We start from the raw sequence: 24,348 nt of genomic DNA, 5'->3' as shown, positions 1-24,348 counted from the left end.
AGTAGATCTGAATCTGAATCCGAATCTGAAACGTGATGTTGTGGGCACCAGCTAGGCCCCTAAGAAAACATGGGAAGCCCACGCACAGGTTCTGAAAATAGCTCACCAGTGATAGGTAATTGTGATTTTCTAGTAAATGTGATTTCTAAAGGACATGTTTTAGTGGTTGACGTAACTTCTCACAATAATTTGGTAATAACAAAGTAACAACAAAGTTATAACTACTTATTCAAGTCAGAGCTTAATCACCCAAAAATCTCAAAGGACAGAACAGGCCACACTTGCAACATCCCCCAAACTGAAACCTGCATGAAGACAAGGGTACATTCAAAACCCTCAGCACTGCAGAGTTTAATGCTCAATTCCGATTTTTGGTGAAATCAAAGTTTTTTTTAAAGAAACCTTTGGAAGTGACCACACAAGGGGTAAACCCCCTTCCAGGATGACCAGGCTTTAATAGATGTTGCATCGGGTAACAATACACAAAACTTAATCCCCATCAACAATAAACATAAGCAATTCCCTAAAAATTACGTAGAAACTGTTATATTAGATATGCATATAAAAATACTAGCTTCTTGCGCCCATCATTAATGAAAAGTAGATGTCAGCCTCAAAAAGGTTGGTGACCCCTGCTTTAAGGTGACCAGGAGATATATTCTTTATGAGTGATTTTTGGTGTGGAAAAATCAAATCCAGCGTTCAGTTGTTTATTACAAGTTTCGAGCCCACCTGTCTGTCCAACTCACAGACATTCATGTCCTCAATGCACCAACAAAAATGAGAGTGAAAAAATTTCTGTAAAGTTCATCTATATTTTCCAATCAATCCAAGTGTGTTTCTCCTTAAATTATTTTATGATGCGTTTATTCTGGAGTGACATGTCTAATCTAGTTGTAAACGACAATTAAGTAAATTCAACCTTATTTCCATCCAATAGTGAGCCTTTCTGGATTTCAAACAAATCATTGAATGTCTTCTGCATAATTCATGAATCTCATTAGAACTGTTCATGCCTGAACTGGCCAGGCAATCTTGGTAAAATCTCGACCTTATTACCTAACCGTGCATCAGTGATGTCGAGTGAGGCAGTCAGGTCTCCAGATAAATGAACTTACTTTGCTCTGTGCAGCTAATTCATTTTTTGATAGGGAACAAAACTAAGCTTCACCGTTTACTCTCATCACTTTTTTATTTTATTTGTTATACTTGTTTGGAGCTCTCTTAAAAGTTTTATAAACTGAATCTAACAGGATGGAGTGGGGACCTAATTGGGAAATTAGGCCAGGGAGTGATAAGATTCTATATTATTATAATACTGATGAACTGTATATATATATATATATATATATATATATATATATATATATATACAGTTCATGTCATGGGAACCTGTCGTGGGTTCAAATCCAGCTCCAGACTTTCTGTGGGGAGTTTGTATGTTCTCCCCGTGCTTGCGTGGGTTTCCTCCGGGCACTCCGGTTTCCTCCCACATTCCAAAGACATGCATTTCAGGTGAATTGGCCGGTCCAAATTGTCCCTAGGTGTGAATGAGCGAATGAGTTGTCTGTCCCTGTGTGCCCTGCGATTGGCTGGCAACCAGTTCAGGGTGTCCCCTGCCCACTGCCTGATGATTGCTGGGATGGGCTCCAGCCCCCCGCGACCCTACTGAGGATAAGCGGTACGGCTAATGAGATGAGATATATATATATATATATATATATATAAATATATACTTCAATTTCGAGACGAAATCCTCTATTTTTTTCAATAACGGCCAAGCAACGTGACAATTCCCAGATTTTCATTTTGTACTGTTCTTCGTTCTGATTAGCTAAACAGTCGCGTCGCCCCTTTTCTGCCCGCGTGTAATAATTGTTGTGATTTAAATTGTAAACAAATGGCTTGGCTATCTGACATACGCGCAAATCTCTTACAAGTTTTGACTAGCACAGGACCTTTTTGGAACGCAACCCGTGCGAACAACGAGGGATTACTGTATTAGAACTATCTTTTTGTGGGGGGATGAGGTGTGCAGCAAATCAGATTCCTTGGTCTCACTATCGCCCTCACTAAGAGAATTGTATGACTCACTGCATCTGATCAGAACAATAATACGCTGCATACTAATTGCAAAAATAGTATTAATAAAATGTGAGAATTCTGCAATTTTGAAAGAGATCATAAAAAAATGAAAATAAATGAGAACTTTAACACTGAATAAATATAACCATTTAATATATTGTGAATCTCATTTGCCATGACAGGTGAGGCGGAGCCTCCCTGAATGCATGTGTAGTTGCTCTGGATGATGTCACCTGCCATTGTACATGTGCTTGTGTACCGTGTAGAGCGGGGTTCCATTAGTAGGAAAGCCAATTAGCAGCTTGTTAATATTTACTGCAAGAGAATGACTTATTCTTACTCACCTTTGATCAATGCTCATAGACCAAAAAGCGGATTTCCTGTTGTTTTTTATATACACAGTGGCAGCATCACATCTCTTATAAAAATATAACATTTAAAAAAAAAAACACGCAGCTGCTTCTTCCAAACATGTTATAATATTTTGGTAAGTCAGTATTTCTGCTGTGTAACAACCAGGGCTGAACGATTACGGAAAATAATTGAAGGCCATAAAGCATACAAACATTTTCCTCTACTTTGATTCCAGGTTTTAATTTGACTGAATGCGTTCTCGTGCCGTCTTTTACATTTTTTTCGCGAAAGAGTGGGACTTCAACATAAAAGGCTTTATACTGTAAAACACAAAGAAATTAAGTATGTCAATTAATCAACCAGGGTTATTGGAACGCGCCCAAAACTGAGCATTTCCTTTTAGGCGGTCCAGCATATTTGCATACCCATAAAAGTGCCTTCTGTCAGTCCTTCTCGCAGGAGTATAGGATTGGTGATAATGGCTCATGGCCGCACTAATGAACTTCGCAGTTCATTAGTCGAAAAAAAAATGTGCAATCTGCAACTCCCCGCTCGCAGCAATATGTGATCGGGGATAATGGGTTCTCGGCCGCAGGAGTGCAGTTCACATTTTGGTGGAGTCACGGAATATTTTTCAACCTGCGACGAACTGCAAAAGTAGTTGCTCTAGTATGACAATTTAATGCTTGCCTAAAATGACATGGTTGGCTTATTTATATCTTGTACAATAAACATTAAATGCTTGTCTGATCATATCCCTCCCCTCGTTTTTATTTTACATTTATTGAAATTATTATTTCCATTTTTTTGCCTGCAATGAAGTGTTTATAATACCAGAGTAGTGCTATTGTAAATATTAAAATTGCCATGAATAATTTTTATACTGACAGAATCGGTTTATCTATTTTTTTGTGGACATGATAAAAATATGATTTAATGTGTATTATACATTTGGTAAAATTAGTTTTGCATGTTTTTAAATCTGCTTCAAAGAAAAACGCTTATGACGACAGAGTTGTTCTATTTTGAATTCTAAATGTTCGCCATGAAGAATGCTTATAATGCCAGGGCTTGTTTACCTATTGTACACTTATTTTGACTATTACCGAGCTCTGGAAATGCCAAATTACAAAACGTAGCGAGGTATTACAGTAACTTTTCTCTGCTGTTTTTGCTAATTGAACAAGGACTACTATAACAATAAAACATGGACGCATGTCAATCAAAAATAATATTTGATTTCATAAGTGCTGCACCCGCAAGATATTGCTCTGCAATTCACCACATATATTTTCCCACTATACGTTAAACCAGATGATCAAAAATTGTCTTTTGTGATGTTGTTTTCAAATATACTATAAGACGCATAGAATTAAAACTACAATAAAAGTTGCACGAAAAATGAAAATAATGTTATGTCGCAGATCAAAATTGCATAATATTGGATGCAACGGGAATCGAACCTGGATCACGGTCGGGGTGTGATCACTAGGGATCAAAAATGACATATGAAAAGGCATTAGTTTTGCTCTCATCATTAAACTATTTTTAGTCACAGTGCCAAATTGTTGTTATTTGGCTGGACTGCAGGAATAGCGTCTAAAATTAAACTGGTCATGTTAAGTAAAATGTTGGGGACCACAGAAATACGGTATTGTATCTTTACAAAGCGCAAAACATTCTGAATTGAATGGAGGAAAAGACATTTTGGGAAGTACTTTGGTCATCCTGAAAGATATAAACGCATGGCGCAAAACGTTTGTCAATCACAATTCGTAGTTTTTACTGTTTTTAATCACTTTCTCTTTTCTCATTTCTCTAATGTACCATGACTAAAAATGGTTGTGATTAGATAAGACCTAATGCCTTTTCATATGTGATATGTATCCTTGGTGGTCTTGTGGATTGGATCCAGCAATCACGCCGCGGCGATCTGGATTCGATTCCTGTTGCATCTAATGCTCTGCAGTTGTGAACAACTATTCATGTCCCTAGTTGCCTGGTGGTTAGGTTTCAGTACTCTTGCTATTGGTTTTGAGCTTCATTGCCCCCTCTGTTATGCAACTGTGGTCAGCAATACATTTTAACAATTGATCAATAATTGCACAAAAAAAGTAACGCATTTACAATTTTGTCCGCATAGAAGGCCCACCAGGCTATAAGCCGCAGATTCAAATTCCCGGACAATTTGGGGTTTTTGGGTACGCCCAACAGTCCGGAAAGTACAATAATCGTTCAGCCCCATTAACAAACAAAAACAAAACGGCAAACGTGTCACTACACAGTAGTTTCATGTTTCCACAAACCAGTCTTGACACAGGGGGCGCTCTCGCCCGCCCTTACAAGTGGAAGCGCTTGCCCATTTTCTTTGAGCTCCGCGCCGTCCGTCGCAATAAGGTTGAGCCCGTACGATTTGGCTTCCGGTCGGCTGCTACCGAGCAGCTCGGCGGCGCTCACCGAGTCTTTGTCCCCGCCGGATGTCGCTTCAACGGCGTGGCTCGTCTTGCGCGAGTGCCGCGGGAGGCTAGCGCTGTCGCTGCTGTCCTGCTGAAGCTGGCTCCGATGGCGCTCCCTGTAGGCCATATAAGCCGCCCGTCGGCTGTTACGTGCCGCCACGTCGTAATAGTGGTGTCGTCTGCTGGAGGAGCTCTGGACGCTACCGTCCAAGCTGGTAGGCACGTCGTGGGCGTATTCCCGCAGCACCGTCAACCGGCTGGCCCTGTGCACGCGGGATCGAGTTTTGTGAGGTCTGTTGGCGGCCGGGTTGTTGTCGGCGGGGCGGAACTGCACTTCTACGGGCGCTACGTGCATTTTGATTTCGTTGTCTACCGAATGCTCCGTGAGGCTGTTGTCTAAAATGGTCAACGCCGGGACGGCGGGCTTACACTGAGCTGCCTCCGCATGCAGATTGGTCAGTTTACTACCATGGGAGTTGCGCATGCTAGGTGCTGTTCTGTTGGTGTAGGAGGAGTCGGCGCTGGTACTGCGGGCCTTATTGGACTCTGCGTCCGTTTTGGCGGAGTCGGCTGCGGAAACGGCGCCACCGCCGTTCTGTGGCAGAAGAGCGTCCTCCTGCGTGGTGTAGTTCCGCCTGGCCCGGCAACAAGCCTGTGACCAAAAGCGTCTCATATCCTGCCTGTTGACGCAATGGTGAGCTAGCATAAACGCGGCCAGGGCTAGCGCCGCCACGCCAAATAGGCACGTGAAGGCCAAATCGAAAGGGTGGTCCTGCGACACGGCAGTGGCGCCGAATACCCACAAACTGGCGTACAAGCCCAAAGCCACCGCAGCCCCCATCAGCTGAGCGCTAAAGGTGTGTTCGTTTTCTAGTGCCACTAGGGGCGGGGCGCGCGATACTGCGGCAGGAGCCAGGGGGCACTGCGGCCCATCTGCTGCCGTCTCGCTGGCTAGATGCTGCCGCTCGCCAGCCAGTTCTTTAAACTCGTAGCGGCGTTCAGGGTGGCGCCGAAGTTGCAGGAGAATGCTGAGGAAGTACATGCAGTTCACGAAAATGATGAAACCCGCCGGGCCATAAAACGCGCCGATGCTCGGCTCCCACGCCATCCAGCAGCTGAAAAGGCAAAGAAGTTCTTGATAAATCCAGGGCTGTCTCAGATATAGCACCTTCATCATTTGATTGTTGTCTTTTTCGTTGTAGAGCGTCTTTAAAGATGAGCCTGGTGTTTGACAATACTGATATTAGATTCTAAATCCCTGCGGAAAGGTCTGAAATCTAGAGTAGGCCCGTTTGGTTCATATTTTTTTTTTATATTTTTCTTTGAAAACAAACTTTGTAGTGATGACGTTACATAATTTGCTTTTGTGGCATTTTAAAAGCCCAAAGGCTGTCTTTAATTCCTGCACATTAGTTAAAGTAATCATAAAAATCTTTTAAGTAGCAGCAAATGAAAATTAAAAAAAAGACTACAAGTAAAATTAAAACTGACAAACGTAAAACTTAAATGCACATTCGGGCATCTACTCAAGAATTTGTCCTCCTTACTTGCTTGTATAAAATAAGTCTTAGGATATTTCAATTGATTTGTAATATATACAGAATGGATGACATTTTTTTTAAATTGCATTGCAGAAAAAAAAACTCACAATATTCTAATTTTCAGAGACAGTACATGAACTTTGACCATAGACCGACTTATTTCTTCTACTTACAATGGCGCGTTGATTTGGCTGCCGTAATTTTTGATGTTGGCCGCCGCCGTGATTCCACAAACAATAATGGGTATCCCTCCACCGATTAAGTAAAACCTTGGGAAAGAATAAAAATATTTGACATTAAGGCTTGCCAACAATCTCACATTTTAGAAACCAAAATTTGGATCTGCTGGTCCCCCCTCATGATTCCTTAAGACTTTATATATTAAAAAAAAAGAAAAATATCAAATTCATTTTAATTTGATTTAACCAACATTCAAAACATTAATCGAGCACAGTCTAGTGGTCCTATTTCTAATAAATAATGCAATTGAAATATTTTTTCCTATTAAATAGGGCTACATCTTTTCAATATTTTACTATTCCGATATCTAAAATAAGCTATGAACACAGCAAAAAAAAAGCACTACATGATAATGAAAATCCAACTGGGTTTAAAAAGATGATTAATATGTTACTGAAAAAATAGCAAATTTGGGTAAAACAATTTCATGTTTATTATAAATTTGTCAAAATTTGTGTTGTGTTTGCTTTTATTCTGCTTGCAATGAAGATTGCTTTAAATGCAAGGGTTGGTCCATAGAAGGGGGATATGATAAGAAAATAATTTAATGGTGATTTATTATACATCTGTTGAAATTAGTAATGCATTTGCATTTATTCTGCTCACAAAAATATGCTTGTAATGCCAGGGTAGTTCTATTTTGACTATTAAATGTCTGCAATGAAGAATGCTTATAATGACAGGGTTGGTTTTGTGAATGTGATGGGAAATCATTTGATGTTAATTGGAAATGTGTTGAAAATGATAATGCATTTGTTTTTATTCTGCTTGCGGTGAACAAGGGTTATAAATGGTTGTTTTTTTCTTTGTTTATGTGAAACAAAAACGGTGGATATAATATATATTTTAATGTTTGTTATAAATTTGTTTTTATTCTGCTTGCAATAAGTCTGCTTGTAATGCCAGGGTTGTTGTATTTGTGGTCACTGTTTAAATCCTTGTTACTGTTGGCCAATCATGAGGCAATTTTTTGATTTGTAACCTAAAAGATTTTGATAAAAATAAAGTGTACAGGAAACAACTTTTAGAACAGGCTGGATATTGTACATCTTGAGGGTTTTTTAAGGGTCCTTTGTTGTTCTTCCTGCAAGCTCACAATGCATGATTTCTTCTCTCCTTATTTTGAGTGTCTGCTGAATTATAATCCTGGTTTGGATTCATTTAAGCCCCTCACATCAGCTAGTGGTAGAGAAAATATGAATAATTTTAAATATCACCCTGGCCTAACAAGGCTTGGTGGAAGCATGTACCTCAACATCGGGCGAGGTGGCGGAGGTGGCTCGTCCAGCTCCTCGTAGCGCTTGGCTTTGCGGGTCAATTGCTTGTAAATATTACGTGCCGTCACACCCACCCACAGGGAGGTTGCCAGAGTAGAGTAGTGCAATAAAATGCCCACCTGTAGGACGAAAACCCGGCTGTGACTAAGGTGGCCATGAGTGGTTTAAAGTAGCAGAGTTGGGTCTTACTGCTTGGCAGATGCTAGTGTAGCGCGTCTGATTGATACCGCCCACAAACACGGCGCAGGTAAGCGAAATGTGGAAACATAAGTTGACCAGCATGTGCCAACACTTGCGGCTGACGCGCACCGACCTGGGGGCGATAATAGGGTATTAGCCAAATGCCAGGTGAGGGGTGCGACGATCAGATGCTGCCACCCTACTTGTGATGGTAAATGTAACTGATGATGATGGTTAGCAGGCAAAAGAGGAGTACGATGCTGCTGGCATAAATGACAGGATGCAGCGGCTCAATGCTGGGAGTGAAATAGTCCACGGTGCTGAGGTCCTGCAGTGGAAAGAGCACAAGAAAAAAAATTGCTTTTAAACATTCAGGTTTGACGCACTTCAAAGTACTCAATTGTTATCAAAATGTGGGACGTGCCCTATAGAGTGGTGCGCCTTGTGTGATTTGTCGACGTGGTATAGTAGAGGACATAACGAGAACTTTATAGAATGTTTATTGTATACGTAAAAACGTGTGCGTTTTACTGAACATCCTGGTTTATTCCACGCTTCACCATCCAACTGTGTCCCTGTGTATACTCACCCCACAAGCCCTGCCAACACCTGATGTTATGCGCGAGCGTTGCCTGACAATTGGATGGGGCCGAATTGCAATTGTTACAGTAATTTTCTTCGTTATCTTTCGCACTGGCATAATGTCTTTCTTTATCATGCATACTTCTCACATACATATACACAGAAAACAATTAAGGACGCCATGAGATTGTGAAAATATGCTTCATAACTGATGTCACCACGATGGTCACGTGACACCAAACACGTGCCCAACTCAACTTGAAGCGTCTCTGAAAATGGATTCTGGTGAACGGTACAGAGAGCATGGAGTGACAAAAATATTGTGTTCTTGATTTCTCATTTTAAAGTTTTGAGTTCTTCCTTGCCCGCATGTTGGTTTCAGATCAGGGGATGGTGTAGTTATGGCTTGCAGTCCTTTGAGACATTTTCTGATTCAGGGATAAACAAAATATTTGTGATATGACTGGAAAATGGCGCCTCATCTGCGTGGGGCTTCACAGCCAATGTTATAACAGGTTAAGCAAATGAACTTGCCATCATTCCAGGAATCCTGACAACGGAATTCCAAGAGCTGGACATCGGAGTGAAGCGGCCGTTCAAATAAAGGCTGCTGGTGGTATGGGGGCCAGAGTGGAAGGCACCACTGGGCGAGTTACACCACAATTTGTGAGTGGACTCTAGATGCCTGGGCTAAAATGCGTAGAGGATTAATATTTCGATGCGTTAATTGATTGACGATTACTGGTAAAAATGTTTTGTTCATGCTCAGGTTTGTGCTTGTTTGATCGTGTTAATTACCATGCCCATGCCTATTGATAATGAAAAAAATGTTAGTCCTTTGTCATTAATACTTAATAAACCACAACCAAACCCAGTTTTACTCCCGCTCTATTTATAAATAGGCACTTGTCTGTGTGTGTTGTTGGTGTAGAGTGGACGTAGTAGAGTACACCATGAGTGAAAGGGTGAAATGTTGGCACTAAAGGGTGAAGTATTAACATGTGGATTTTATAAAACGTATGTGCCCTGTAATCAGGTGCGTCTTATGGTCACGAAAATAGGTTTCCTCAACGGTATGATTTTTAAAAAAAAGTTAAAAAAAAAAAAGCCAGAAAGCAGTAAAGTCCTACCATGAGGAGTCCGTAGTTGCCAAGCGAGTTGCAGGATATGGTGGTGAAGTTTTCATGATGACCAAGGATACGGCATCTGTCGCTCTGCCAGCCGCCCTGGCCACCCGCCAGGCTGAAGTTCCAGCATGCTGACACCGCGTCAGAGCCGCGAGCGAAGCGTCTTAGGGTGATGTTGACAGGCGTCCGTAGCAAACGCACAGAAATTCCATCTGGATCACGGTGGAGAGCAGACAGATGTTAACAATAAAACAAATTTATTGTTCCAAAATTAAAAAAAAAAAAAGACACCACTGCAGTGCATCAGATTACAAAAAGTCCCACTTGCCTATCTTTGTCATAATGACTGGCGTGGCTACATTCCTTCTCTTTCCACCATCAGCCAGCTGGGAGGAGTTGCCGGTAGAAGGGAAGAACTTGCCATTGCGGAAGCCCAGTAGGTGGAGCTTATAGACCATGTCCTCCGGCTGCCCGGGCTGTATTGCTCCCTCAGTAAAAAGTGACTGGGGTAGCTGTAGGGACGCCTCAACGGTGGTGCTCTAAGGGACCAAGACACTATTTTGTCTATTGAGGGGGTTACGTTTAAAAGAAAACATGATAAGAGAAATCCGAGAAGTAGAAAACTTTTTTTAACAATTATAATAAATGAAAACACTCTATTGTATATTAAAACAAACCCCTTTTATAGGCCCAAGCATTTATTTAACAAAAAAACTACTGTTTATTGTACCTGTCAACATTAGTGAGCTGCTTTTGTGTGGCCATAATCCATTACCCCCAATCGCATATTGCTGCAAACGGGGACAAACCTGGCAACTTTTTTATTTGCCATTTTGTTGCTTTTTTGGGCAATCTATTATCCCCAGACCAATATTGCTGCAGAAGCGGCTAAAATATACTGCAATGTCTTTGCCGTGATCTATTATTCCCAGTTGGCTATCGCTGAGAGCAAGGGCCGAGAGAGCAAATATGTATCATGCATGGGCCCTCTTTTTCGTGTTTCTTCTGCCTAAAATGAACAGCACCCATGTAGCTGCTATCCATTATCCCCAGTTGGCAATTGAATGGGCATGCATTGTACATGTTAATTGTGTGTGTGTGTGTGTCTACTACACAGATTTTCACATAACGCAGTTCACCGTGATAAATGAGGGACTACCGTATTGTGCCGCGGCCCACTGGTTGAAAACAGTGTTATGATGTATGTGATAAGTTTTAAGTACTGTTACTTCCTCAAGGTGGCAGCCATGACTTACAAAGTTCTGTAGTCAATTATGTCACCAGGCAGCTAAACCGAAGTGTTCTCAATCAAATGATTACTGGTAATCCCACTGACCTTTAAGAGAACACTGGAAAAAGAGCCGGTGGTGTTGCATTTAAAGGTGAGTTGACGGTCCTGTCCGGGGGTCCGTTCGGGGATGGGTCTTTGGAACAACATGCAGGTCATGCCATTCCACTCACTGGCTTTGACTGAGTGGGCCTCCAGCGCAATATTGGGAGATGTCTGCCAAGAAAATAAAGATAAGGCTAAAGCAAAAGTATTTCACTGCCAGGTTGCTAAATGTAAAATGGGGCAATTAAAAACTATATGCAATAAAAAGAACAAACAATAAAAACCAGGGTAATTATTTTGGTACATTTTAAAAATATATTTTGGTCTTGCATACTGACCAGGGAGAAGGCCTGCGCTGAGGCTAAGCGGTAGGTGGCAATCTTCTGGAGGCAGGCGATGATGCGTGTGCACGCTGTGGCCTCGCGCTGCGCCATCCACAGGACGCGCTCATCGGCTAGCATCAGATTGCTGGCCATGCTTACCATCACTTCACCGAGCTGAGGTGACAAGAGAAGATGAAGCACCCGAATGGACTGAATGAAAAATATTTCCATGCAAAAACACTATAAAAATACATTGTGACACTCAATTAGATTTAGATCCCAACAAAAGTGAGTACTTCCTCATTTATTGCAATTCATTAAGGCTAAAGCCCCCTGCGATATGCAAAAATCTGCAAACTAGCCCGTCGCCATTTTTTAAATGTACCCTGCTGGCGCACGCACGCACGCAAATTGGTTATTCTCCGGTCCATTTTAAGTTGTTTTCCAATTCCTTCTATATGTCTGTTGTTTTTCTACCCATTTTAAGGCATTGGAGATCATTTTAGCTGAACAGCCAACAATGTTTTGCACCTGATTATAGGTTCCGCCCTTTCCCATCAACGTTTTAATCAAAGAATGCTGTTCTTCGAAGCAGTGTCTTGAATTACCCATTTTCTTCGAATGCATGCTCAACCTGTGCTGGCTTCATCATCCTTAAAAAGGCACCCCCTGTTTTATTTTTATTCCCAAAAATTGATGAACTCGAATGAGATTGGTTGCCACACTGCTACACACTCTTTTAAACTATTTGCCCAATTGCACAGCCTTCGGAGCGTTCCTATTATGAATGCTGGGTCTTGTTTGTTTTCCAAGTATATACTGCTCCTACTGGTAACTTGTTTGGCATGTAACAATAAAAAATGTACAATACCTTGAGATATTCTGATTAATCACATTGCACTACTATTATTTTGAACAGCAATGTATATTCAAACAGGTAGTTATAAAACAGACTACCCACAGAAAGCAAGGGGAATACTACATAGCTACTCAGCATTTGCATTTGGTCAAAACACACAAAAAGCGTTATATGTTGAAGCTGCATTACAGCTTTTTACTCACATCCTTAAACCTGTCTACAAATTTTGCAAACTTCTCAATCAACTCTGCCACAAAGATAATGTCCATCTTGTCTGAGAAGTTAGCAGCGTCAATAGTGTAGACCAGGAGCCGGCGAGCCCTGGGCACGACGTTGCTTTCGTTCAAAGGCATCTGATAAAGGAGACGGAGGTGACGTCATGGGACGAGGAAAAATGCGAAAAAATTTCATATGAGAAGAGCACCACTGACTTGGTTGATGACGTAGAGGGAACGCGTAACGTCTTTTTGGAACTGACAGCGGGAGTAGTCCTCCCCCGCCCACAACCCGTTGCGATCGCAGTCTCGCCACGCACGCTGCTCCTCGCCCGGACCGCCCGAGTAGCTTCCGGAGCTTGATTGTAATCTATTGCAGGGGAGAAAGGCTCGGATCCCGGCCAGGGTGCGCGGCCACCTGGAATGTTGTAGGAATGGATTTTAGTTAACAATCATTGTTTGTAATCAGAGAGGCCCAAAAAGGGCACAGTGATACCTTGGAATTTAAAACGACTTTATATTATAACAAATCGGTGTTCGTTCAAACTGCGAGTTTTTTCTGCGGTCTTTGAATGAAAAGTCAGACCTTGAACACACTTGGACACTCTAGCAAATCCGACAGCATCATTTCCAGAGAAATCACATTCTGACAGGCCTCCCAACAAAAGTGCCTTCTGACAGTCTCTGCTAGCAGAAAAATTGGATTGAGGGTAATAGATCGTGGCTGTACAAGTGCAGTTCATTTTAGCCAGAAATACAATTAAGGGCAGAAAAAAAGAGTTGCCAAGCCCTACTGTGCCAGTACTCGCTCGCGGCAATATTCATTGGGGAATAGTGGATCGTGACTGCATGAGTGCAGTTCACTTTTTGGTAGACAGAACACCCAAAAAAAATGTGCTCTGCTGACCCATGCTTACGGCAATATGCAAGGAATTACAGCATTTTATCTTTATTTTGTTTAATCGTTTTTATCTACACATTTAAATCATTATCGTAGTTTGGGTACAGGTTTTAAGGATAATTTGGGTATTAATAGTTAAGGTACACATTTCGTTAACATTTTTGAATGTGTAATATTGTATGAAGATAAACACCATAACATTGTATCAGAAAAAAAATTTCAGAACTCGAACAATTCGGTGGTCAAATGTCAATTCTGAACGTATCATGGTCAAGTGCCCTTGTATCACTGTATTTACAACGGTTTAAAAATTATTTTCATTCACAACACAGGAATTGAATGCCTTTCAATTGTTTTTAAATACTTATGTGAGATTGGAAAATTACATTGTCAAGCTATCTAAAAGACTTATTGCATTCTGAAGGATGATTTATGTTTACCAACCTGAAGTCCCCCTTGTTGTTGGAGACACGTTCAGGGGCGCAGTATTTGGCAGAACTTTCCAATACAACAATATGGACTGTCCTGGTTGTGTTTCCTCTGCTTGTCCGGACCCGGCACTCCCAGTTACCAGTAAAGCCAGGTTGGATGTTTGAGATGGTCAAAGCGCTGCCATAAGACGTATTTCAATATATTTACAGATACAAGAATTTAATTGTCTGATTACCTGGCAATCAAGGAGCAGTTCTGCACCATGTGCTTCTCGATATAGATGCCCTGGGCCGCGTCGGGTGTCACCATCCGCCCGTTCTGGTACCATAGCACCTGCATGTCCTCGGCCACAAAGGACGCCTGACACTGGAAGGGGAGACTATCCCCCTGAAAGACCACCTGGCGTTGAGATGGCGTCAGCTGGAATGAGGGCAGCTCGAGCGGAGCGTCTATGGGTTGGAGGTGTGCCAAATTATGAGACTAAATGGCTTTAGCAACCCTTAAGAAAGGTATTCCCAAACAGAATATTTTTCCAATGAGGCCCAGAATTATGCAAATCTCTACTTCGCGCTTTGGTTATCGCTGGTTCACTGCTTCACGGATTTTTAATTGAATTGCCTTTGTTGTCATTGATAATGTATTGTGCATTGTGTTCAGACAGCACACATTAAAATCTATCACCGAACCGCACTGGCACCGAGGGAGACTGGCCCTCAACCCTGGCGACAGCCAGGCCTGGACCAAGGGTGGGACTGAGGCTGCCGTGGGCAAGAGCCTGCGGGGGTCAGGTATGGACCTATCCAGGCGCAGGGGCAACTTGCGAGCCACCACTGTCAAGAGGACAGGACAGAGTAAAGGGCCCTGGGTACACCGCAGAACGCAACTCGGGGATAAGCGATGCTCACGCAGTGAAACCGAACCCTGCCGGCAACGACTCGGCCACACCAGCGCATCAGGGCGACAGCTCACTCAAACACCTAAAGCCCACTTGCGCTCCTGGTCCTCTTTAGACTGCGGGGAGGCACAGAGTGGGTGACTGAGATCGGACCAACCGTCCGTAGTGACAGAACATCATGCCGCCACATCAGCGGGAAATCAGCTGGGCAACCCAGTGACAGCGCCATGTTGAACAACGGCGGCAGCACCACACCCGCAAAGGGTTTGGGCGCCAGCTAGGCGACCCCTTCAACTCATTCTCTTGTACAACCTGAACCAGGTTATACTTTAAACCACTGGAGAGGTGGAAGGGTGCTACGGTTTCGGGGTCCTGCATAACCGCAATAACAGAGGGGGGACACGAGAAATTTTGTATTAAACTTACCACATCTGGCTTGTTTACTAAAGAGCTGTGACATCATTTATGTAACACAACACTTTCAAAATCGCAAATACCAGTAACCCAACATATGAGGCGAGCTCTGAAACAGACAGTGATTGAAGCGAAATAAGTTTCGCTGATCCCGTTTTTATCGGAAAAATCCAACGGAAGAATGTCGCTGAAAGATCAATAAAAGTTATAGTGCCGCACAATTAAATACACAGCCGCGTTAATTCAAACCAGTGGTTGAGGCGAGTGAAACTTGAAGAGGAGAGAAGGAGTGATTGTTTTCTGTGCACAGATTGGTAGGTTATGAATACGATTTTTTTTTTTCTAAGAAAGTGTTCTAGTTCCCAGTAATTTTGCAAGAATATATTTACTGTTGTAAAAAAACAATCTTGCTCTGGAAATATCACATAAGCCTTTTCTAGATCTATTGATTGTTCCCTATTAAACAGAATTCTTCAGTTTTTAGTGTACTAATTTCCACTGCTCACATCAACACTCACTGTTGTCCACTATTGTCTGGCATCTTGCTGCTAACGGTACTCCCCAAAAAATAAAAACCTTGTGAAGGGCTGGTCAGAAATATGAAGAAAAAGTTGCAGTTGTCACTTTGAGTCTCCCTAATTTTGTTGCACTGGTTTTCATTTGCACCACACAACATCTAGTGGTCAAATATTACACGGTGCGCCTTTAAGGGCAAGAGAATATTCAAAAATTAAAGTTTTAAATAAATACGAGAAAATTAAACGAGCCTACATCGTCTTTTTCCTCATGTATTCCCAAGGTATCTGGATTTAAACTCTGTATAGGCAGATAGAAAATAATCTAATCAATCAATATTTTTTTTTCCCTGTAGCCCCGATACCCTCAGCCGATTTGTTTTTTTCAGCCCAATGCGGCCCGCCATTTAAAGTTTGTCCACCCCTATATTAGTAATGCATTACTACATGTTTCTATGCGCCGCTAAACAGCAAGTTCCCTTTGCAATACCCACCTCAATTGATTAATTAATTTAAGATTAATGTCCTATTCCGGGGTCATTATCATTGTTTGTTTTCTTTCCTGAAGTATATTAATCTGAGCGCTAACGTCATGTGTTAATAGAACTACAAAACGTTAGTTTGCATACCACACGTGAGGAGCTCCGGCTTGACGGCTGTGATGAGCTGGCCCTGTAGAGCATGGGGGTACGAGCACTTGGTGCTCTTAGCCGCTACGTTCTTGTTGCGCAGCCAGTGCAGCAGCCACAACAGGTTGCAGTCGCAAAGCAGGTACGGTGTCTGGAAGTCGCTGCGGGATCACCAACATAACCAAAAGGTGACCGATTTGGCATCAAAATCAAAGATGAGCTTTTCGGATGCGTACTCACAGCGACTTCAACGACACCAGGCTGTCAAATGTCCCCTGAGCCAAGGAAGAAAACAAATTGCCAGAAAGATTCCTGCAAATAACAGTAAAGATGTGAATCGGGCATTGAAAACTGTTTTAGTGTTAGAGAGTTCAAATCTTACAGTCGGACGAGACTCGTGAGGCCTTTGAAGATGTCTGCGTTGAGGCACCCGATGCTATTGTTGGACAACTCACTGTCGCACAAAAAAAAAAAAAAAAAAAAATTTCAACTTAACACTGGGTATGGTTACATGCAGAGAATAATTTAATTAGAAAAGGAATATGGCCAGTATTCCCATGATTGAAATCCTTGTATACGCGTCTGACTGCGAGTTTTCCATATCCAATGGTTTCGGTATCCTCTCATTTTCCGACTGATCGTCCATTCGAGTAATCCCGAATGCTGGTTTCCATTATCCACAATGTTTTATGCCACAAGGCACTGTGGGACTTGTACTAGAGACAAAAAAATCCTCGCAAACTCCGGCTTACTCGCTAAAAAGGCTATGTGTATCAGTTGAATTCTTAAGGATATTTCCTTTTTAGTTTCTGCCCCATGGTTACATTGCCAAAATATTTTTAGATTGGTAATCACATTTGTATCCACGATATATGGGGCACCTTTTTAAGTCTTGGGCCACATTATATTGGAAAATTTGGGGCGGGCCAGGAAGATGATAATGATTGATTTGATTCTTTTTTTTTTTAATCTGTCCACGAGTTCTTAGGTGGATACTATGCATAGTTTGTCCTGAGGCATGTGAACGATTTATTCAGGTTGTTTCAAGAAACCAACAATCTGCTTCCAATTGAATTATTGCCTGCATGTAAACATAGTCAGTGGCATGTAATTATTCATTTTATCCTTATACTGGTCAAAATCCCCATGTGCAAAAGAAAAATTCCTTATTAAACTGCAACAAAAATAAAGCCACAGAAATATTGATTTACTTTTTTGATGCATGTGTTGTTAGGTTTATTTTTACCCTTTTACTTTTAAAATGATGAATGCTTGAGAAAGGCAAGCTGAAACAGAACAACTTCAAGGTGCTTTTCCCCACTTTTTGTTTGCCAAGCATGCTTTGTGTGCCTGCGGCTGGGTGTCTGCACTTTAAAAAGGCAGACTAGGTGATTCATCATGCATGATTATTGAGTGTCCAAAACCACCGGCATCTCAGCCAAGCGTGTAAACACTCAAAATGGGGGGAAGACTTCCCCCAACTACAACAGCCACCCATCCCCCCGCCCCAATGTATAATGCGTTTGTGGGCTCGTAGCAATACAATGCCGCATGGGTGCTGTTAATTTTAGGGGAAATTATTTTTTTTTAAAAAGGTCACACACCCGGGTCTTCCCCGGGGCTTTCTACCTGGAACACCCTCCGAGGGAGGCGTACCAGGTGTCATCCTTATATCATATATATATATATATATATATATATATATATATATATATATATATAACTCAATTAATAGTCAGCTGTGGATAATGGATCACAGTCAAAACAGTGCAGTTCATTTCTGGCAGCCCACATTGGCACAAACCTGAAAAAGGGGCTCAGTTGGCCCCTGCTCTCGAGAAATGTCAACGGAGGATAATAATATTCCTTTTTTACGGTTCAGGCCGCAAAAGCGTGTCATTGTGGCCCAGCTCAAATAAACTGAACTACACTGGCTCTGATCCATTATCCCCAACTCCTTGTGTGAGACATCCATGAATGTATATGACACTAAAGCGGAATGCCTTCTTGTCTGGCTCCCGATGCTTTGCAAAAGCCTCCAAACTCAACTTTAGCATGGCCACATCTGGACTTTTCATTCAAAACCATGCAGCATTCAGAACACACACTGGATTCCCAGTTTCCTGAAGGCACAGAGGAGAAAACACTCCCAGTTTCAGTGGTGGGAGTGTGTGAAAGCTTCGATGAGCCCAAGCTGACTATGGCGCAGGGCCAGACTAAACACAGCAGTGGGAATAAAATAACTCTTGAGCGACTGTCCTCCCTTTTGGATGCATAACAGAGCTGCCCAACACAAATATCCAGTGGAGTGCAAAATGATCCGTGCGACAGCTGCTCTCTACACAGTGCAAAGTCACCAAAGGCGGACAAAGTGGAAGGGAAAAATCTAAAACAAGAAATCAAACTTACAGTCTTTTTAGAGCTGGCAAAGCAAGGAAGGCACCCGGTTCGATTCGGCTGATCAGGTTATTCCGCAAGTCCCTGGAAAACAAGCATTTTATTTAGAAAACATTTAGCCTTGTGGTTTTAATGTTTAAGCCTGGGGAGAACATATTCATGTTGAGTATTAACTATTGACATTTTGGTTTGTATCAGTGATAAGATATTTTGCTTTCATTTATTAACCAATGGTTATTCTGATTAAGAATAATTTTTGTGTCCGTTTTTTCCTGTAATTTGAGATTCTGTAATCGCTCCTTTTTTTGCGGGTAATTGGGATCCGAACCCCAGCCATATGCTAAAATCTGCTAGGTTCCTCCACCCCTATATTTAACATGTACTCGCCCCTTTATTTAACATGTTATCTGCTAGCCCACACTCGCAGCAATCGTCTATCAGGGATTATGTATGGCGGCTGCATGGGTGCTGATCATCTTAGGTGGGAAAAAAAAACAGAAAAAAGGTCATTACACAAGACACAAATTTGATCTCTCGTGCCTGCTCTAGAAATAGTTGACCAGAGATAAGGGATTGCAACTGAACGGGGGCTGTTCATTTTAAGTGGTGAGATCAGAAAAAAGTTGCCACGCCTGACACTTATTTGCTTTCTCAGGACCGCTCTCAGCAATGACAAAAGTGCGTTCTGCCATTCCCTGCTCGCACCAATACAGAATTGGGAATACTGGATCATGGCGAGACGAGTGCAGTTAATCTTAGGCTGAAATACAGTAACGGGCAAAAGTTGGCAGGCCCCAAAAAGCGCTCTGCCAGTCCTCGCTCACAGCAATATGCGATAAGGGATTGCGGCCGTAAGAGTGCTTTAGGGCGGACTGACAGGCAAAAAAAGAGCCCCCAGGCCAAAGCAATAATCAATTGGAGAAAATTGATTGCTGGATATTTTTCAACCATCAATGCATTGAGGCCGGCGAGTAAGAAACAGCAAGGGATTACAATAATGACGATTGGTCCCACAATTTCTCTAGTAACTCTAAAAATTCAAATGTATTCTTTCCCTTACTTATTGCTTTCCTTATGTTCACGACAGTACAGACAGTTTTCTTGGTGGACAAAGGGAGAAAAAGAAAGAAGAGGGAAATAAAAAGAAACTCACTGCTGTATAAAATGGGGTGGGGGCTGCTGTAGGAATGGGAGTCTTTATTTTCACTGTGAACTTGATGAGCATTGAGACAGTGGGTTGGGGGTGTTTGTGATTGTATTGCAGAAACCCCCTGATCTTTGCTTAGCTTCATTATAATGACAAAGCCGGCAAGATGTCCAACTCTACTGGCCCTCCAGGCACAAAGGGAAGCTACTTTTGAAGCTTAGAGGGCCAATAGCTTCCAATAACGATGGCCTAGGCGTGCTTTTACAACCCTATCGTCTAGCCGCTAGCAGACGAAAAAAAGCACACAAAAGAAGACCTTTCTTGGTGAAGATCAAAGTTTGCTGGCACATAACATAGGCAAACACACTTTAAACTCTCCTCCGGCAGTAAAAAACAGTCAAATCAACCTATCAACACCACTTTTAAAGTAACCCCTTGAAAAAAATGCTTTCCCCCCAAATCTTTGCTGTCTTAATAACACGTTGTAAAAATACTCTAAGCCCTCGTTTAGTGCGGTTAATGCGGAACAGAACCTTTTATGACATTCCCCAAAGTATCCTTGCCCCTCTCCCAGTTATTACATGCGCTCTGCCGCCACCCCTTTACAGCAATAGTCAGTTGGGGAAAATGGATCGCGCTGATTTTAGTTGGAAAGAACAGAAAAAAAACAGCCGCCACACATGACAAAAATGTCTCACCCTCTGCTCTCAGCAATAGTAGACCGGGGATGAGGGATCCCTGGAAAATCAGTGCAGTTATCTTAGGTGGGGCACAATGGCGTGATTCAGCGGCCTACACCGGGAACAAAAAATGATGTGCCATCCCTTGCACTCAGCTATACTCAGCAGAGGATAAAGGATTGCATCCGAATTGGTGCCGTTGATTTTAGGCGGGTCAGAACTGCACGCCTCCCGATAAAGGTGCTTTCTGCCAATCCCCACTCACAGCAATATGGGATTGGTGATAAAGGAGAGGAGCAGCATAACTGCGTTTCATTTTAGGCGGGAATAACGACAAAAAAAGAACTGCCAGGCCTGACAAAAGTGCACTCTGGCAGTCCTCGTCTGCAGCACTATCAAATCGCCTATAGTGAATTGCTTGCGAGGGCAAATTTGTGTCAGTTCTTTTTTCCCCTTCTTTCCGCCCTAAAATTAACAGCACCTGTGTGACCACGATCCAATATCCCAGGTTGACTATTGCCATGAGCAGGGGCCTTCAGGGCACATTTTAAAAACATGGGGAAAGAGGGGGTCTATTTAGCGGATTTTTGCAAATAGTTTTGATTCTTATTAACCACTTTAAACAAAGGATTATGGTATTAATGTTTTATTTCTTAAATCTTATTTTGGAAAATAATTTTAAATTTAATAAGTTGCTGTTAGAGGCTGCATGGCGGCTGAGTGGTTAGCGCGTCCGCGGCACAGTTCTGAGCTCATCCAGATTCCCCCTCCATTCCAAAAACATGCATGTCAGATTAATTGGCGGGTCCAAATTGTCCCTATGAATGGTTGTCTGTCTCTGTATGCCCTGTGACTGGCTGGCAACCAGTTCAGGGTGTCCCCTTCACACTGCCTGAAGATTTCTAGGATGGGCTCCAGCACCCCCGCGACCCTACTGAGGATAATCGGTGCATATAATGGATGTTGCTGCTAATGGCTAACTCCACTATTTTCATAGCAGTATTGATCTAATCCACTTCCTTGTGCATATTTGCCTATCTATCTCAATACTATTTTGAATTTACTTTTCTCTTTTACATCTTTTATTATATATTTATCCTGAAGTTTCATGTCTTATCTCGTTGTAAACAACGATACCTTGTTGTGTTTAAAAGCAATAAACACAATTTAACTTCTAAAAACAAACACAAATAAAAATCCCTGAACATTACATTGGCAGAACTAAAGATCCTGTGTCTATTTAACAGAGCTATTGGAAACATACCAAAATTCCCTACTGATGCGGTCATGTGTAATGGAAGACTCAAGTAAAAGCAACACCAATAACGGCCCTCTTATTCAATCTACGAGGAAGCCATTCTTCAGTGATAAATCATGCGTGGTTCATAAGTGCAGGCCCGGGGCCAGGTTTCTGAGAATCTCTGAAAAGTGGTGACGATGTCATTTTGAAAATGCGCTTTATGGCAATAGTGACTGGGGGAAATAGTCAAATTTGACATAATAAATTTACTTACAATTTTTCCAATGTAGATAATCCTAGAAAGGAACCATTCTTCAATTCTTGAATTTTATTGTTGTTGAGAATTCTGCAAAGGCAAAAAAAACACCAAGATTTATTTAATGGAAAGCTACATAAAACAAGGAGCTCAGGTTATTTAGTAATGCTAAAAATTACCAAGGAGGATGCAAAAAAATATACAGTACTGTTTCGTAAAGTGAGAATATTGTGATAGAGTTAATTTTCTGCAATGCAGTTGAAAAACAAAAATGTAGTTCATTCTGGATTAATTAACAAATCAACCGAATTGTGTTATTTTAATATTCCTGGTTATGTCATACAATTACATTGCTGATTTCAAAATATTAGAATATAGAGAAAAAGTATACTAGAGGGCCATTTAACCAATTGTCGCTTGACAGGACAGTGTGTATAAATTGACCACTAGTTGTCACTATATGGTGCTATGCAATCAAAAACGAGTGCTAGAAAGCACAAGGAAGAATACAAACTAAGGAGACTTGAGTGACCAAACTGCCCTATTTTTCTTATTATTTTGCCCAACCTTTTAGAGCTTTTGAGTAACCCTAGCTCCAACATGGCTGACAATAATGTGTCTCGGTGAGGCATATGTTATGTCAAATAAATGCACATTTCGCGACCAACAGTTATTTAAAAAAAAGAAGCACAGTTATAAGACAGTACATGTATTCTTGCTTATCAATTAAACTCAATATTGTTTTTTTTAATGAATGCAATGTTTTCACCACTAGGAGATGCTTAATAACAAACACCGTCCCTTTAAATATATTTTATTCATTAAAACATTACTAGCTTGCGATACCGCAACGCCATACATTATAAAAAGACTCTTCCCACCCTGGCCACCACCTTTTTGAAAAGTTGCCAAATCGCGCAAAATAGTGAAATATATCTTATTTGGGAATCGTTTTGTTGATGCTAAATGCTTTTTGTTGCTGCTAATTGTTATTGCACTAAATGAAGAGCATTTACATTATCTTCAATTGCACCATGATTATGTAAAAAAGACATGCATAACGTAGGTCATTTTCTAAGCACATCGTTGTAAATATTTTTTCCTATTTATCCTGCCAGTCTTATATCTTATTTCATTTAAGTCTTTAGTACTTGTTTACCCTGAAGTGTCACGTCTAATCGTGTTGCATAAGACGTTTCTCAGCGTGTATATTATTAACAATAAAGAGTTCTTTTCGATACTAAAATTGAATACACATGTGTGGGTTGATTAAATTTTAGAAATCGTATTAGTATTTGAATCAATTTTGACATCAATAATAATGATTTCAATTAACAAACTTAGAGTAAACATTCAGTCTGTGCATCATTGACCCAACAGGTAAATTTGGTACATTCAAGTGTCGTCGTAAACCCGAGTGCCAAGGGCTACTACTCACAGCGTGACAGTCCGATTTGGAAAGGACTCTGTCGGGGGCATCTGACGGAGATTCATGTTGTTACAAACCACTTTCCTGTCGGACCCTAGGCCTTTCGCAGAACTTTTTGAGGGTTCGTCGTATTTACATGGGGGTGCGTCGTCCGCCGCTCCCCGGCCCCCTCCGGGACACAGCAGAATAGTCACAAAAAGTACACGAACATTCATTTTTTCCTCGGAGCTCTGAAGTAACCGCGTTGAAAACAATCTTACAAATCGAGGGAAGAGAAACGTTGTAATTTGCGTTTACATAAAACCAATACATTTTGTTCTAGTTGGTAGAATTTCTTCGGTTGGAGTGCAACTCCCCCGTCGTCCATTTCTTCTTTGCCTTCAATGCAACAGAAGTGTCCTTTGTGCGTTTCTTCATTTATAAATACTTAATAGCCTTGCTTTAGTTGACCATCGGGTGGAAAACTCATTTTCCACAGAATGCAGTTCCGTTCATACCCAAAATATCCGCGCAAAAATACTCAGTCCAAATATCCGATCCAATCGAAGTCCCCTTTCTCTTTTTTCCCACAACAGGAAATGGGTTGGGAAAACATGAGCGACGGGAATAACAACAGCACAAAAGTTGTAACCGCTCAAAGCGTCACATCTATGTAGGGTGAAAGTATCCACGTGAACTTTAACATTTCTTGAGTTCCCATGGCGTCGTGTATTCGATGAGGGTTCTCGTCCATTGAGGAGTATTCGTTCTTGCCCGCCTGGTGCTCAGTTGGCTGCCAGCTTCCGCGCTTGTATTACAAAATAAGAGAAATACTAGCTTTTATTTAAATTTGATTACTGTA

At 41.7% G+C, this 24,348-nt stretch overlaps 1 protein-coding gene across 1 annotated transcript; it reads right to left on the bottom strand.

Annotated features, from left to right (window-relative positions):
• Positions 1-435: 435 nt before the first annotated feature.
• Positions 436-24,268, bottom strand: adgra3 (adhesion G protein-coupled receptor A3). The gene is made up of 19 exons (XM_088347574.1): positions 23,517-24,268; positions 22,097-22,168; positions 18,768-18,839; positions 16,741-16,812; positions 16,599-16,670; positions 16,359-16,519; positions 14,141-14,354; positions 13,918-14,082; positions 12,789-12,990; positions 12,561-12,710; positions 11,514-11,672; positions 11,179-11,346; positions 10,171-10,381; positions 9,846-10,054; positions 8,337-8,461; positions 8,143-8,266; positions 7,927-8,072; positions 6,610-6,705; positions 436-6,010 (listed from the first exon to the last, which is right to left on the bottom strand). The coding sequence occupies exons 1-19, from the start codon at positions 23,720-23,722 to the stop codon at positions 4,717-4,719; spliced, it is 3,918 nt and encodes a 1,305-aa protein (XP_088203700.1). The 5' UTR covers positions 23,723-24,268; the 3' UTR covers positions 436-4,716.
• Between the last annotated feature and the right edge of the window lie 80 nt (positions 24,269-24,348).

The sequence above is a fragment of the Urocampus carinirostris genome, chromosome 11 (genome assembly GCF_059441175.1).
Source record: "Urocampus carinirostris isolate Australia breed hairy pipefish chromosome 11, RoL_Ucar_1.0, whole genome shotgun sequence".
In the NCBI taxonomy this organism is placed as follows: domain Eukaryota; kingdom Metazoa; phylum Chordata; class Actinopteri; order Syngnathiformes; family Syngnathidae; genus Urocampus; species Urocampus carinirostris.
Note: the sequence above shows the minus strand (reverse complement) of the source record. Positions and strands in the feature narration are given on the sequence as shown.

Excerpts from the sequence above, each read along its gene's own strand:
- adgra3 (XM_088347574.1), bottom strand. The coding sequence starts at position 23,722 with ATGAATGTTCGTGTACTTTTTGTGACTATTCTGCTGTGTCCCGGAGGG. Across the intron at positions 14,355-16,358 it reads GCCGGAGCTCCTCACGTGTG|ACGCTCCGCTCGAGCTGCCC; the intron begins GTATGCAAACTA and ends TCCAACCCATAG. Across the intron at positions 12,991-13,917 it reads AACAACAAGGGGGACTTCAG|GTGGCCGCGCACCCTGGCCG; the intron begins GTTGGTAAACAT and ends ACAACATTCCAG.